At 38.9% G+C, this 17,732-nt stretch overlaps 1 protein-coding gene across 2 annotated transcripts in view; it reads right to left on the bottom strand.

The window, feature by feature from the left end:
* Nucleotides 1-17,732, bottom strand: part of MACROD2 (mono-ADP ribosylhydrolase 2) — a 1,922,332-nt gene that overhangs the window by 1,809,588 nt on the left and 95,012 nt on the right. For both annotated transcript variants that reach the window (XM_063444038.1, XM_063444039.1), the window contains exon 3: nt 17,400-17,501. In XM_063444038.1, the coding sequence (XP_063300108.1) occupies nt 17,400-17,501 (102 nt within the window). The remainder of the gene's footprint in view (nt 1-17,399; nt 17,502-17,732) is intronic.

Below are 17,732 nucleotides of genomic sequence, written 5' to 3'. Positions count from 1 at the left end.
AAATAATAGCTTTATTCAATAAAATGTGAATTTTATGAGAACAAACCTTATTTTTCCCTCCAGTTTTACCATTTTGATCTAAAATTTGAAATCCACTTTGGTGAATAACCCTGACATTATTTGCAAAAATGTAAAACGAAAAGTTGTGTTATACGAGCACCCATCTTGTCTTCCTTGTCCAAAAGGAGGCAAAGGTTAAGGACATTAAATAAAACACTCCAATCAAAAGTCATGCATGGACCAGATTTAGCTGAGACTCCTTCTGAATCAGAGAACAAAAGAAGGAATACAATTGTACAGAATTTGCAAAATATTGCAGCTACGATGGATAATATAAAGGACACAATTATTCTTCACGTGTTATAAACCTAGGTAAGGAGTAGAAGTGGTTAAAGAGCTTGGATGGGCCATTTAATCCTTTCCTCCCTAACTCTGTACAGTTGGTGGCTGATAATTAGCAAGAGTTGGGGACACCGAACGATTTGCATGAATGAGTTCCCCACACTGCCTTGTTACTTCTTTGTTTTATTAAATTCTACTTGGATAATCTAACCTGTTTGAGTTTCTGCAATATTAGCCATGACATCGTCCAAGCCACTAATGAGGCCACATCTCAAGTCGTAGACTTCAGCTTCTGCTCCAGAACATCTTTATTAGCCTTCCTATAACCGTAGACTTTTGAAAACAGAAAGAAGACGAATGTGATCTATATAGTCCACTTCCTGCACACCACTATGCAGTTACATTACTTTCTTTAAAAATGCATTTATTATAGACAAGCTGACCTGTACAATCCAGTATTATTGGACGCGTTTCTGAATTAATTTCCACCACGAAAGCTACAAGATGAAAATCCTAACTGCGTGATAAATTAAGCTGCCAAATGAAATGGATTAACGATCAGTGAAATTGCCTGATAGGCTGTCAGATCCGTTTCAGATTAGAATTCATCCTCTCCCCACCTGTTCATTAAGAGTCAAGTTCGAGGCAGCCCTAGTGACTGATTGCACGTTAACAAGCTGTTTATATGGGAAGGCGTTGTTAAGCCAGTCAACATGTCCATACTCACACATTTATTTAGGACTTACTCAAATATAATGCATGCAGCTCGCGTCCCCAATATGGAAAATAAACACCTCTGCCCTGAAGTTTAATTTTAAGAACAACAAATGGATGAGCTGCCTCGTAAAATTAAAATTAACAAAGTGAATCGAACAGAGATGCCGGGTCAGGGAAATTTGGAAGGAGGAATCAAGGAAAATAAAATGCCGCAGTAAAAACCACGCATCCGAGATGAACAAATTGGTAAATTCTCAGAGGTGACCAGTAAGCACAAACTTCACATCAGTCAAATCAAACCATAAAACCTTGAAAGTTAAAAACTTTAAAAGTAACTATCGCCTTACTCTACCTTGAAGACCACTGGTCTATATCTGTGTGTGTTTTAGAAAAAAAGTTTTAGAAAATATAATCTGTAATCAAAGAAAACACTGTGTGGGGTTCATTAGTTACTATAATCACCCTGGCAAGTTTCATACTTCCTGAACCTCAGCACAGGTAAGCTCTCCCCCATTACCGGAGGGAGAGGTCACCAGCGCCGAGGGAGCCCGGCGCTGGATTAGGGTAAGTGGCTGAAGGGGTTTTAACCTCTTCAGCCCAGCGAAGGGGGGCCCTGAGGGTGGGGAGGACCTAAGGACTATACAGTGCCAGGAAAACGAGTTTGTTTTCCTGGCACTATAGTGATTCTTTAAGAAAACCGCTGTATGATATTACTGTAAAGTGTTACTCTCTGCCAAAATTCCCCATTTGTTTTTAGTTTAAATATTTATTTTGCAATAAAAAACAAGCACCAAAGAAAATAAACAAAAAGTGACCGCGCAGTAATAATTGATCGCAAGAAGCATAATAAAGAAAACAGGTTGTCATCACAGATAAATTCTGCAAGTGCTGACAATTTGAACAGTCTGTTCACTAAACTGAAAATATAATAAAAGCAAGGAATCACGACCTTGTCACTGTAAGACAGATAAAAATCCAAGGATAATCTGACTGCCTTTTACAGCTGAGCAATGCAGTTTACCTCTGTTAGTGGAAGGGAAAAGGAAATCCCAGAAGAATTTTTCAAAGCTCTAGTAATTAAATAAACATTTCAAGCACCATGGCCTCTGCAGCTAGATGTAGTAGATGTAGTGGTTTTCATGACCGTAATGCCCTGGCACCCTCCCAGGATAAATTGGCAAACTATTGTATCTGATAAAAATGAATGGAGATTCCGTTGGCTTCACTGACCTAAGCTTGGCCATGTAGAGCCAGATCATTGTTCAAGGGTTCTGGGTTTGGCTCAGTGCAGGAGCTTCCAGGGGCAGAGGAGCGAGTGGTGAGTACCTAGCAGACTGCAAGTAAGTTGTCAAACCATACTCTGTAGTGCTTATTTTGCTTAGAGTCTTCCTTCAAAGAGACACATTAGTAACCAAAACAACTTTAGCTTTATTAAGCAGTTTTGGATATATATATATCATGCCCCTGCAGTATCACTTTGTTTATGTAACCCTAGTCACACCTCCTTGCATGTGAGTTACACAGCCTTCCTAAACACTTCCTGTAAAGAGTCATCTAATGTTTACACTTCCTTCATTGCAAACTCTGTTAAATGTATCATTTCTTATCTGCTGCTCTGTTAATAGCCTGCAAGATCTTACAGGAACCCTTCTGTGTGAGTAAAGTTCAATTTACAGAGCAGGAGATAAAAAAAAAACTAAAGCAAGTTAACATCTGACTGAAAATGAAAGCTTTTTTTTTAATGCAGACTGTGTGAGTCACAAACAGGGGGGGGGTGTAGCTATGGCTGCATAAACACAACCAAATGATTTAACACCTAAATGGCAGAGAATTGAGCAATACTATTGCAGGGGCATAATCTGTACACCAAAAACTGCTTCTTAAAGCTAAAGTTGTATTGATACCTCATAGTATCCTTTTAAGGAGCAGGCCATAATAAGGATATACGAGGCCTGTATTTGAATACAGAAGTAGGCATTTTTTTTAAAGCGTGTATAGATATTTTGTAAAGCATACAAACAAAATATATAAAATGACTGCAGACAGCAGGTCTGAAGCTTGTGAAGCTTTTTTTTCATATACCCACAAAGAAAACAAGCAAACAAAAATATACATGTTTTCCTTAGATGTATATCTACTAAACAGATTCTCTCTGTGCAAATCTGTGCTAATACAGTAAGCAAAGGCCAGACTGCGGTTGCTTATAGCTACCATTTTTAGTAAACCTCTCAAAAACATTGTGACCCAGAACAGGGGTACAGGGCCCACAGCCTACACGTACCATAACCACTACAATAGCAGGTATTGGTTATGGCACATAGACTGCGATCTAAAATGCAGAATGCTGCCAAACACCTTTTTTTCTCCAACAGCGATATCAAATTCAACAGTAGCACATGCAAAAAATTACAGCTAATTATTTAGGACAAAAGTTATAAAAAGCATAAATGGTGTATTAGTGTCTGAAAAGTCCCTTAACGTATGTACTCATCTCGAATAAACAAAGAAAAACGCACAGCATCCCAATGAAAAGAAATGAGCGCATAATTAATTTGTTCAATTACAGCTACATCTCTATTGAAAGCACATAGAAAACATTAATTCTAGCTCTCCTCAAGGAACACAATGAAAATTGTAATGTCAAAATATTTAACCTGTGACTTTTATCTGGGTTCCAACTACATTCCTGGTTCTATGTGTTATTATTATTTAATTTACTGGTATTCATTTTACTACCTCGGAAGGATGGGATGACCTTGCCAAGAATTAAAACTGTAGCTCTGAGATGTTGCAATCAGAGTCCTATCTCCTGCGCTATCTCACTGGCTCAACCGCAGTGACAGGTACGTGAGAGCGTATTTCGAAAATTCTACCAGTGTAGTTAATTTTTTTATAATCCGGAACCCATCAGACAATTTAATTTCAGATTCTGATTCTTCGTGTGTTCTTTATCAAATATGCTATTAAAAGAGATGTGTATTTCTTCATGTCGTGGCTTGATGGAATGTGTAAGACTGTATTCGACTGGAGTGTTGACAGAAACATTTGAATTCCTGCATAATAAATAGGATATCAAAGTGGGCTTCTGCATTGCAGAGCAAAGTGACAAATCAACTGACAAACGGGCTGATTAACTTTGCTCTTCCTCACATTATGGTAATAGGAAAGAGTTGTAAATACTATCAGGTAATAATTAATGATTATGGTTCTTAAATCAGTTATAAGCCAAAAAAATAATATTTCTGACATCTGAACTAGAACAGTCAAACTATGCTATATGCTCTCACTTACCATGATATTCAGCGCAGTATAATATTTTAAATGATTTTAGCATCTTCTGGGACCTGTCATTTTGTTGGTTCCTAACTTCTGGGGAAACTACACGAGTCGCCAGAAAGTTTCTCTCTAAATACAGCGAGGGGATATGTTAGCAATCACTTCTGATGGTGTGAGTCAGCCACACACAGGGTTCTAAACAATAATCTTGCCCATTCACAACTTTTATAGTCTTTTTAGCAGCCAAGTTAACTACTTGCAATGCACATCTGTAATGTGTTTTTTTTCCTAAATTATTTTCTGAAAACCTGGAAAAATTTGTAGCACTTAAAGGAGCCCAAGAACGGCACAGGGGTCCCATTGACGTCCCTGACAGCTGCTCTACAACTAGAAAGAAAGTAAATGAAGGTACTCTGGGCCCAAGTTTCTTCCAAGGATGCCAGTGGGCCATCGTGCTTGGCCAGACCCCTTACAGAGCGAATGCTCACACACTCTTTATGGTGGCCCTGATGCCAAAGGTTTTCTAGAGTGAATAGAAACTTCATGAACCATACTGGTCTAATATCAGGAATCATAACAATAACTTTAACTGAGTAAAATGCATTCAAGCATGGATTTCAGCATTCCCATAACTCTAGAATCTTCGATTATGATTAGAGCAGTTTGGAAAAATAAAAGATTGTGATGTAGTCAATGTGGCTCTGAGAATGTGATCACGCATCAAGAATATGGAGTTAAAAACAAAAACCTTATAACAAAACGTCAAATCCCAATTTTCCCAAAATATGTCTGTAGGCATGCATTGAGCTAGGGAGCTTGTCCTAAATTTCAGGAATTTAATTATTAACTGTTAGATGCTCTTGGCCTGGCCGCCAGGTACACAGTGAGTGTTTTCAGGGTCTGACAATGTCTTATCTGTAAATAACCCAAACTTTGACATTCCAGATGAAGAATTGATGGCTGATTGATTAGCTCCACACGGACTTCCGAAATGCCCCATCAGCATGAACACTAACTGCTCAATAATATTTAGCATTTTATGACGGATGTCTTTTCTGTGCATATGTACTACTGTGACTGGCTCCACAGAGCTTTGTGAGTTAGACAGCACGTATGTATTATGAAGTCTGCCCCCATGCTGCCCTTCTCAAACCCACTTATTCCCTTGTTGCAATTTTCTCATTAAAATCAGAATTACCTTGACTGGAGTCAAATCTACACACTTTCATTGGCTATAGACTAGCTCTAACATCCTATTAAAATGTTGACTTTGAAATGTCACATATCGTTACAGAACATCTAAAATGTGGATTTTGTAAGTGAGCTGCATTCAGCAGTAACAGCAATGCTACATGCCATTAATTAAAACATAATTTGAATGGTTCTCCACTCAAGATGTTCTGGTCTGTAACTCTCATAATTCTTAGCCAATCATGGATCCAGTGCCGGCTAGGTTTAACAATTTAAGAGATTAGTAGATAGGTTTAGTGACTGATTTTGTAATTTAGTCACAATCTACAGGAGTTGGGGTATCACCGCTCTTCTACATACTCTAATGATAATTTAAAAACAGGGATAAAAGTATCCTGTGTTAGTGCCACTGCTAAGTTAAAGGGATACTACAGACACAATTACCACTACAGCTTAGTGTAGCGGTTTAGGAATAGCTAGTAAATATGAGTGCATTATATATGCATATTCCACTAAAGTAGAAAGAACATTTTCATACAAAGGCATGCAGAATGATAGCTTATAGAAAGAAATGTTTGCATTCCACAAGCATTGCTTATTAAAAAAAATAATTTTATTAAAAATTTTTAATTTATTCTTTTTCTTCATTTGCATTCATTTTGATTCATCTTGCCAAGTATCTGCCACTTTTAATTAAGACTAGTTTGATACAAATTTATAAAGTATTTAATATTCAAATCTTTGCTCTTTCTACAATGAACACACACGCTTGAGGCAGGGTGAAGATTTTCCGGCAAGTTTTTAGGTACATTTCACTTTTGAGATGAGATAAATAGGAAAGGTGAAGATTTTAAAATTCATTAAGTCATCGTCTGAATGTGTGTCTGGAAGGAGTACAGTCTGCACTAAACTGGCCATTTATTACGATGCAAAAACAGGTTAATAAATATGTAATTTGATTATGTAAAAAAAAGGGGGGAGAATAGAATAAAAATGCCACTGAATAACGTTGCCATTTAAAATTGCTAATAAATGATTTGATGTCTTGCGTTGACAATGCTAAATATTTGCAAAGCAGGGATTTTTTGTGTTTTTCTTGAAAGCATTTACATACTGTAAAAAAACACATATTTATTATTATTACATTATTTATGTTTAAATGTGTTTTAACAATAACGGTTTCTATATTTTATCTGACTATTTCAATGCACTGCGTAATATGTTAGCGGTTCAAAAAAGAAAAAGATTTGAAACGGAACTTTAAAAAACTCGAGAGACCTACAGTTTGTTACTGAACTACTCTATATTCTTTACCTACAATCCAACAAAATCTACCTGGAATAGTGCTGGTCTATGTTCAGCTTTGGTGATATAATTATAATTATTTGAAGAACAAGTGTTTTTCTGTAATGCTATGGTGTCGTTGACAAAATCTTAACAAAGCATTTCACACATTCTACACTTATAAGATCAGATGATAACATAGCTAGAAATCTATCTTTTATGAACATCTAATGAGAACTATCTGCTCTACCACCCACACCTCCTCTTTTTCTTCCTTTTTTCTCCTTCAACTCCCGTACATTAATTTACTAGTTTTATTGTTGTCATTTTTTCTCACTGCTATTACCCCACGACCCCGGTGTCCTACTAACGTGTGAAATGATAAAGCCTTCTATTAACTTTTTTTTCTCTGTCTATTAACCTTTACTTTTTATATTGGTTACTCGAACCTTTCCACTAACGATTGGTAAAATGCACTATTACTTATTAGTATTCTTATTTCCTGTTGAAACTAAACTGTCACTTCAATAACTAAGCATTTAACAAACCATATAACAGTCAATTCAACATAATACATTTCTTACTAAGATACTCTAGAGTTATATTCTAGAATTCGGATTACGGGGTTAAGAAACCAGAAAGAATATGCTGGAGAAAATCACAAATATATCTTGTGTGACCTCATTTATTGTGGCATTCAAAGTCTGAACTCCTTGGGTGCTCCCAGCATGTTAGCATTACCTCCCCCATAATAAGTTGAGATGAGGACATTTTATTTTGAGGGTGTCCAGGGCCTCTTCAAATCTCCCAAGTGTCCCTATTTAAGAGCGTCAGTCCCTGTTTTGGGTCCAAATCCCTCTGTCCCTCTTTTTTTTTTATCCTTTTTTACCCTTATTTCCCTCTTTTCTTGGAGCTCCATATTGTTGTGTGTCTGAGTGTATAACAGAGCTCCACGGCGATAATACTCCCAGTAATGTGTCTTTTAACTGCAATACATTTATTTAGAAATTAATCTGAGTAAATAAGACACATTGCACTTTTTCTAAAGTAGATTTTAGCTGCATAAATTGTTATTAGTAATTTGCCTAAAATTTTCAGAACAGGCCTGTCCCTAACCACACCACCACTCACACCCCTAAAATTAAAGTGTCCATTTGAAATGTTGGGAGATATGCCAACAGAAGTGGGCAAGGAGATAGAGGTCCAAAACTGAACAAGTGTCAGGATCGGGACAGGGATCCAACACGCAGAGTACAAACAGGTGTAGGTACGTATACCGGACCTTAGAATGGCCGGACTTAACGTAAGGAGTAAGTAGAGAATGGTCTAGGAACAAGCCGAGGTCGAGGGAACGAGAGGACAGGTAAGCGAGAGACAAGCCGAGTCAAAGGGTAACAGAGATAAACAGGGTAGTACAAACAAGCCGGGTCAGAACCAAAGAGACAACTAGAATACAAGAGCACTGAGTGACTAGACAGGCTAGAACCACGACAGGGCAATGAGCAGATGCCGAAAGCCTTACTTTATACCTTGATTCTAGAGGGTAATCACGCCCCCGACGAGTCCTGATTAGTGCTCGGGACTTGACTGACAGGTCGACCCGGGTTGGCGTCATGACGTCGACTACTGAGCGTCGCATCCTATAAGGAAGTGGATCCCTCACGGTGGGCTTGTAAATGGCCGAGAGAACCGCGAGGAACGGAAGAAACAACCCCTCTGGGAGGATAAACGTCTAAGTCTCTCACCTCCTCTGAGGTAGAGACTACAGGTACCCTGACAGTACCCCCCCTCTCAGAAACGCCCACCGGGCGGAAGGAACCGGGACGAGATGGAAAACGGGAGTGAAAAGCCCTGCGGAGGCGAGGAGCATGTACATCCTCCTGAGGTACCCAAGTCCTCTCCTCAGGACCATATCCCTTCCAGTCAATAAGATATTGTAACTTCCCCCGGGAGATTCGAGAATCGATGATGGAGTTGATTTCATACTCCTCCTGACCCTCAACCTGAACAGAGCGAGGAGAGGATATAGTGGAGGAAAATCTGTTACAGACTAGCGGTTTCAGTAAAGAAACATGAAAGGAGTTAGGAATGCGTAAGGCAGCTGGAAGAGCTAGGCGATACGCAACTGGGTTAATTCGAGTCAGAACCCTGTAAGAGCCAATGTAACGAGGAGCGAATTTCATAGAAGGAACCTTCAAACTAATGTTTCTAGTACTCAACCATACCCTATCACCTGGAACAAAAACCGGAGCCGCCCTTCTGTGCTTATCAGCGTGTTTCTTGAACAACATGGAATTATGTAGGAGAATTTGTCGAGTCTGATCCCACAACTTCCTCAAATTGGCAACATGAACATCAACCGACGGTACCCCTTGGGAAGGAGAAACCGAGGGAAGAATGGAAGGATGAAAGCCATAATTCATGAAGAAGGGACTGGAACGAGTAGAATCACAAACGAGATTATTGTGTGCAAACTCCGCCCAAGGAATCAAACCGACCCAATCGTCCTGGTGTTCAGAAACAAAACAACGCAAATATTGTTCAATCCTTTGATTGGTACGTTCAGCAGCTCCGTTAGACTGAGGGTGATAGGCAGAAGAAAAATTCAATTTGATGCCTAGTTGAGAACAGAAGGATCTCCAAAAACGTGAAACAAATTGGGAACCTCTATCGGAAACAATTTCGGAAGGTATCCCATGTAAGCGAAAAATCTCTCTCGCGAATATCTCCGCTAATTCAGGAGAAGTCGGGAGTTTAGTTAAGGGCACGAAATGAGCCATCTTAGTAAACCTATCAACCACCGTGAGGATCACAGTCTGTTTTTTAGAAACAGGCAAATCTACAATGAAGTCCATAGCCAAACAGAACCATGGTCTCTCTGGAATGTTCAAGGGATGTAACAACCCACATGGAAGCGTATGAGGTTGCTTAGTCTTCATACAGACCTCACATGCTCCGATGAAATCCCTAATATCCTTCCGTAAAGAAGGCCACCAGAAATCTTTAGAGATCAAGGAACATGTCTTGCGAATACCCGTGTGCCCAGCTGCCTTACTGTTGTGAAAACACTGTAAGAGTTCCAGTTTGAGTTCAGGAGGAACGAAATGCCTTGCCCCAGGAGTCTGTCTAGGCGCCAGATGCTGCAACTTCATGATCTGACCAAGCAACGGAGAGTGAATCTTAAGACTCGTGTTGGCGATAATATTGCACCTGGGTACTATAGAAGACAAAACCGGCTCAGATATCGCAGAAGGTTCATATTGTCGAGACAAAGCATCGGCTTTAGAATTCTTAGAACCAGGTCTATAAGTGAGCACGTAATTGAAATGCGTGAGGAATAAAGACCAACGAGCTTGCCTGGAGGACAAGCGCTTGGCCTCCCCAATATAGGACAGGTTCTTGTGGTCTGTCAAAATAGTAACAGGATGTAAGGTGCCCTCCAATAAATGTCTCCACTCCTTTAAAGCCATGATAACTGCTAGTAGTTCCCTGTCACCAATGTCATATCTGCTCTCAGGGCCTGATAGTTTCTTGGAAAAAAAAACACATGGATGTAAGGGCTTATCCACACCTAACCTTTGGGACAGGATAGCACCTATACCTGTCTCTGAGGCATCTACCTCGAGTAGGAAAGGCAGAGTCGTATCAGGGTGAACTAAAATTGGTGCAGAAGCAAACAGTTCCTTGAGTGTTTTGAAGGCAAGAAGGGCTTCAGTAGACCAGTTCTTAGTGTCAGCCCCCTGTCTGGTCATATTGGTAATAGGAGCTATAATTGAAGAGTAACCCTTAATGAAGCGCCTATAATAGTTGGAGAATCCAATAAACCTCTGAATGGCCTTGAGGCCCCTGGGTAAAGGCCAATCCAAAATGGACTGGAGCTTATCCGGGTTCATCTTAAACCCTTCCCCAGAAATCACATAACCAAGAAAGTTTATCTGGGATTGGTCAAAGCTGCATTTCTCCAATTTGCAGTACAGGCCATGTTGAAGAAGCTTGCGCAATACCCTTCTGACTTGTCTGTGGTGAGTCTCAATCTCTCTAGAGTGTATAAGTATATCATCCAGATATACAATAACGCAGTCATGTTGAAATTCCCTAAGAACTTCATTGATCAGGTCCTGAAATACTGCCGGTGCATTACAGAGGCCAAAAGGCATTACTGTGTATTCACAGTGCCCATAACGGGTATTGAACGCCGTCATCCACTCGTGTCCCTGCTGAATTCTCACCAAGTTATACGCCCCTCTGAGATCTAACTTGGTGAAAATCTTGGAGCCTTTTAGACGATCAAAGAGCTCGGTAATCAAAGGAATTGGGTAGGCATTTCTAATGGTTATTTTGTTCAAACCTCGATAATCAATGCAAGGTCTTAGTGTACCATCCTTCTTTTTAACAAAAAAAAACCCAGCCCCGGCAGGAGAGGAGGATCTCCTAATGAATCCTTTTTCAAGGTTCTCACGAATATACTTCTCTAAGACTAAGTTCTCTTTAGTGGACAAAGGATATACATTACCCCTGGGGGGCATAGTACCAGGTAGTAGATTAATCTTACAATCAAAAGACCTGTGTGGAGGTAAAGTATCAGCATTCTTTTTGTCAAATACTGCCTTTAAATCCAGGTACAGGGGCGGTATTTGTACCTCTGTAGAGTGGGTAGAATTAATCGGTGTGTTAACTGCGCAAAGCGGTGACACTGTCCGTAAGCACCTGTCCTGACAACCCTGACCCCATGAGATTATCTCCCCTAATTCCCAATCAATAATAGGGTTATGTTTTTTTAACCAAGGGTACCCCAGGACTATGGGAACAGAAGGAGAAGAAATAAGCAATAAAGATATGTCTTCCTCGTGTAAGATACCAACAGTTAATTTAACGGGTATGGTTTCACGGAAAATAACAGGCTCAACTAAAGGTCTACCATCTATGGCCTCAACGGCCAAGGGTGTCTCCCTTAACTGGGATGGGATAGCGTGTTTGGTAACAAAAACTTGGTCGATAAAGTTCTCAGCAGCTCCGGAATCTATCAATGCCATAGTTTCTAGTACTCCCTTCTCCCAAGTTAAAGAAACGGGTAGCAGAAGCCTGTGATCTTTATAATTAAGATTAGAGGACAAAATAGAAACACCCAAGGCCTGTCCTCTAGAGAAACTTAGGTGCGGGCGTTTCCCGAGCGATTAGGACAATTTAGGCGTAAATGACCTCTGACTCCACAGTACATACACAACCCCTCCCTTCTCCTGTACTGTCTCTCCTCTTCTGAGAGGCGAGTATTGCCTATCTGCATAGGTTCTGGAAAAAGTGAGGTTGTGGATTCAGAACTTTGAAATGAAGGAGCTAGTTTAAAGGAAGGTCTACGGTTTCTCTCTCGAGTGTTCTGCCTCTCTCTTAAACGTTCGTCAATGCGAGAAATAAAAGAAATTAAATCCTCCAAATTTTCAGGAAGCTCTCTAGTAGCAACCTCGTCAAGGATTATGTCTGACAACCCGTTTAAAAATACATCTATATAAGCCTGTTCATTCCACTTAACCTCTGCCGCCAAGGACCTGAACTCTAGTGCATAATCCACAAGTGTTCGGTTTTCTTGTCTAAGGCGCAACAGTAATCTAGCTGCATTGACCTTTCTACCTGGAGGGTCAAAAGTTCTTCTGAAAGCAGCTACAAAGGCATTATAATTATATACTAACGGATTATCATTTTCCCACAATGGATTGGCCCATCTCAAAGCTTTCTCAACAAGTAATGTGATAATAAATCCAACCTTCGCCCTATCTGTAGGATAGGAGCGGGGTTGTAATTCGAAATGGATACCTATTTGGTTTAAGAAACCACGACACTTCTCTGGAGAACCACCATAACGTACAGGTGGAGTGATACGGGAAGAAGCACCTACAGTGGCTACCTCTAGACCTGAACTCACAGGAGAGATAGAAGTATTACGCATCTCCATTGGTTGATTACCAGAACGAGATAGTAACGCCTGTAGTGCTAGAGCCATCTGGTCCATTCTGTGATCCATGGCGTCGAACCTAGAGTCAGAAGGACCAACCTGAGTGTTTGTACCTGCAGGATCCATTGGCCCTGTCGTAATGTCAGGATCAGGACAGGGATCCAACACGCAGAGTACAAACAGGTGTAGGTACGTATACCGGACCTTAGAATGGCCGGACTTAACGTAAGGAGTAAGTAGAGAATGGTCTAGGAACAAGCCGAGGTCGAGGGAACGAGAGGACAGGTAAGCGAGAGACAAGCCGAGTCAAAGGGTAACAGAGATAAACAGGGTAGTACAAACAAGCCGGGTCAGAACCAAAGAGACAACTAGAATACAAGAGCACTGAGTGACTAGACAGGCTAGAACCACGACAGGGCAATGAGCAGATGCCGAAAGCCTTACTTTATACCTTGATTCTAGAGGGTAATCACGCCCCCGACGAGTCCTGATTAGTGCTCGGGACTTGACTGACAGGTCGACCCGGGTTGGCGTCATGACGTCGACTACTGAGCGTCGCGTCATATAAGGAAGTGGATCCCTCGCGGTCGGCTTGTAAATGGCCGAGAGAACCGCGAGGCACGGAAGAAACAACCCCTCTGGGAGGATAGACGTCTAAGTCTCTCACCTCCTCTGAGGTAGAGACTACAGGTACCCTGACAACAAGTGAGTAACTGATACAATACAGAAGCAGATGTGGTCTCCATTGCTTCCCATTTAGGTGCCTTTTATGGTTCCCACCTAATCCATGGGTCCACTGAACATTTGATTCCATGCTTTTGCTAATTAATACATATGTACTTTTTGTTCCATAGGTCCTCTAATTAATTTGTACGTACATTTTCCTAAGGTGTTTTTTTTTTCATAAATCACATTTCTTTTTGAAGTTGTTGAGCCTTTCATTTACAGAAATGGCAGTTTTCTAGCATCAAAAATCTTTTTAATACTATATGTCACGTACATATACACCAAATACACATATATAGAAAACTCACAGAAAGAAAAATGCAATATGCGCATTCATTAACTTAAGATGCAGTGTGATTTCTGAATTTGATTGGTATATGTCAAAGCTGGTCTTAGTTTCTGCGAGACATGTAATAAGGACAAGAAAAACGAAAATACCACTGATTGCCTCTCTGATGCTGCTAAAATCTGTATTTTATTTTTTTAATTGTAATGTTAATTTGTATGTAAAATTTTATTATTACGTAAAAATATCCACATAGACAACTACGGGTTCTCCCCAGCCTGGAACCCCAAATGGGTGATGTTATCACTAATATGATATAATGTAATTAACCCCTTAAGGACACATGACGTGTCTGACACGTCATGATTCCCTTTTATTCCAGAAGTTTGGTCCTTAAGGGGTTAATTGGAAGAATGAAATGTAATATAGAATGTAATAAAAGTAAGGGAAATATAAAACCTGAGAATCTGCCCTTCAACAATTTGTTTAAAGAATGAAGAGTTCTTTAGATTCAGAAATCCTTCTATACTGTCAGGAAACAAGTATTCAAAGCAACTACAGAAAGCAACTAACAGACACTTAGAAAAAGCATACACTTAAACACTTAATAGTGACATTAAATGCAAGGTGATAAAAAGGTCTCACAATATTTATAGAATGCATTTTGAATTCAAACTATGAATAAAACAGTTCTCACGATGCATATCAGCAAATAACCTGTGACAGACAGAAAAACATTTCATTGAATTTAATCCGTAAACCTATTAGACTATTCCTTGTTTGGGATACTAATAGACCTGGCATCAGGAAACAGCCAGTGTCTTAGACACAGCAATATTGGAGCAGACTCGTGCATCATCAGGCTGAAAACAATGAATTACAAACTACAACCTTAGAAAAAAAAAAAAAATAGCAGAATATTTACACAATAAAGAAACATGTAACCATATAAAATGAAAAGACCCAGTAGATTTAAGTGAAATTATGGTAAATACATTGAGCAGACGAGTGAAAAAAGAAAGAAGTGTTGGCAAGGAAGGGTGTTCCCAGTCATCTCCAGGGCTATTCTAAATTGAAATAGTTTTTTAACATTTAGTACGTAGAATGTGACGGCAGATAAGAATCGTTCGACCCATCTAGTCTGCCCAATTTTCTAAATACTCTCATTAGTTATTTTATAGTTAGGATAGCCTTATGCCCATCCCACGCATGCTTAAACTCCTTCACTGTGTTAACCGATACCACTTCAGCTGGAAGGCTATTCTATTCATCCACTACCCTCTCAGATAAGTATATAGGCAAACTTGTTTGATTGATAGCCAAATAGTGATCCATTCTTCAACTATTGAAATAAATGTAGGGATAATTGTGGGACAAAATATTATTGAAATAATATGTATTAAATTATATTATAAAATACAATAATCAGGCTCTTGTCATTTTCCAAGGGCTCTCCACTGCACTGGGAATGCCATCGGCACTACAGCAGTTGTTTGGGAAGTACAAACTTGCTTCCCATAATAGATTAAAAGTCCACAACACTTTATGGTGGCTTTATGTAAACAACACATATTTGTTCTCTCTTTCTCCATTTAAAATTGCCTGTTCAAAGGTGCTGCAATAATGTATTCTGGATGTTTCTCTCCCCTCTCCATGCTGCTGCTCTCACACAGAGATTACCACTCCTCCATACTGCCCCTTGAAGACATTGCTTAAGCTGAATTCAAGCAGAAGAAACCCAGAGGAGGGTTGCCTTGATAACAGACATGCAGAGCACAATCTTCTTATCTCTGTGCTGATCTAAGCTCTGATTTTTAGAGAAATCTAGACATGTGATAGCAATTTTGCTAGCACAATGTATAGATTAAATTTAATTTGATTCTGTATCATTTAAGATTATGTTGAATTGCTATGACAGGCACCCTTTAATGATCTTGCAAACAACACTGAAGGCCAGGTGTCAGTATTTGCAGATGAACCAAAATAAGTTAAGGTGATACAGTATGAACAGAATGTCACTTCTTTACAGAGGGATTTAAATAAATTAGGGGTCTTGGAAGGCAAATTGCATGTGGGATCACCTAGAGCTGAGGAAATTGGTAATTACAGTGAAAACAATAACACTTTACAATCCTCTGTCTAAAAATTTTATTTCATCAAATTCACTTGATTTCTCTTGATTTGACTAAAAATGGTCAAATACTTTGCTCTTGTATTTATAAGGACCACAAAGGCATTAGTAGAAGCACAACTAAAATAAGCAACAGAATGTAATAATTTCTGCATTTAAGTATAATACCTACATACAGTAAACAAAGTGCAATAGTAGAGTAGGTTCACTCCTCTTTTCTATACAAACACTATACTTGCCTTGACGTGGCAGGTGAGCTTATATATTCAAATGGTCATTGGAGTAAAACTAAAGAGCCTCCATTTTGTTTAACTGTACATAGGGATTTAGGCCAGAGCGCAGGTAACGTTCTCTTTGTTTTTACTCCTCTATTCTCCCGGACTGTAGAAATTATATAACTTATTGAAACTTCCTGTACTGTTTGGAAGCAGGGGGTGATCTGTCATATTCAGGAAACTTACATTACACTAATAACTAGTGGTTTCTGGCAGAGAAATTTGTTCCACTACAGGCTGGTAATCATAAATAGAGTATAAATTAGAGTGAATGGGGCTTTATGAACTAGAATTCATTCTGCAAAATACATGATTTGCATATGAAAGGAAAGACAGTTAAATGTCTTTTGGAAAAGTAGGATGCTTTGGGGTATAATAGTCAATATGAGCATTATTACTAGCTTGTTGTTCCAAGATTAAAAACAGATTTCCCCACTTCATTTAAAATGACTACTTTTTCCCTATTTGTGGGACAATTGAAAATCGTTTCAAACTGCATTCTTTACCTTTTCGAATCAACGTTTGCAAGAATTTTCGAGAGATTGAATCTGCTGTCTTTTTTTATCAACCTATATGACTATGTCCCTATGATACATACATAGAGTATACCTTCAGATTACATTGTGGATTTATAAATAAAATAGCATTACATACAGCAATATACTAATTTACAATTGTATATATAAAGTCATAAACACACAAGTAAACGCAGCAACAATACACTTAAATACTCATCTATTCAAAACCAGTGAAATACGTATATACATTTCTGCTAGCAATTACTCTGTAGGAATGGTAAGCATTATCATACATTTTGCATGAAACCCAATGAATTATAGTTTGCACGTGCTTTGTTTGTATATCGAACAAGTCAAAACATTTCATTTGGATTTTATATTTTTTAAGTTTTAGACGCTTAGAAAAAGGTTTGTATGTTTTAGAATTCATAAGATGTTGATTTTTTTGCATTTTAATATAACAGACAATATTAATCTTTAGATAATCTAGCCGTATACCACTTAAATATATGCTTTGCCAGATGTTCTGTAACCAGTATTTTTAGAATCTTATCCCAGCCTGCCTTTCCCCTGCATTTTGTCAACCTGACCCTAATGAATCGGTAATAGATCACGGCTTTTCCCCTTACGCTCTATGTAAGTAGTATGCATCATATAAATATATAAATATCAACATTTATAGAAATAAACTTAAAGGATGACTTACCTGCATTCACTATGGCATCAACTTCCAGCTGAGTGATATCGCCTTGATACAGTGATACTTTGTCACACAAGCTGTTAACCTGCAATTCTTCAGGGGCGTCATCTGTACAACAAAATAAACAAATTACAAATACATAATAGATCAACTATGGGTGTTAAACTAAAGTGAGAATTTCAAGTGAATTTCTAATTTAAGGTCAAAATGGCCAAATCAGAAAAATTCTCTAAATCAGCTTTGCTTTCAATTCCGCTACTCTGGCTTTAAATTTGAAATTCACTTTGGATTCACTTAGAATTCTCTCTTTAGTAAATGACCCTGTAAAAGTTTCAAAAA

Source organism: Pelobates fuscus, chromosome 2 (assembly GCF_036172605.1).
Source record: "Pelobates fuscus isolate aPelFus1 chromosome 2, aPelFus1.pri, whole genome shotgun sequence".
Taxonomy (NCBI): domain Eukaryota; kingdom Metazoa; phylum Chordata; class Amphibia; order Anura; family Pelobatidae; genus Pelobates; species Pelobates fuscus.
Note: the sequence above shows the minus strand (reverse complement) of the source record. Positions and strands in the feature narration are given on the sequence as shown.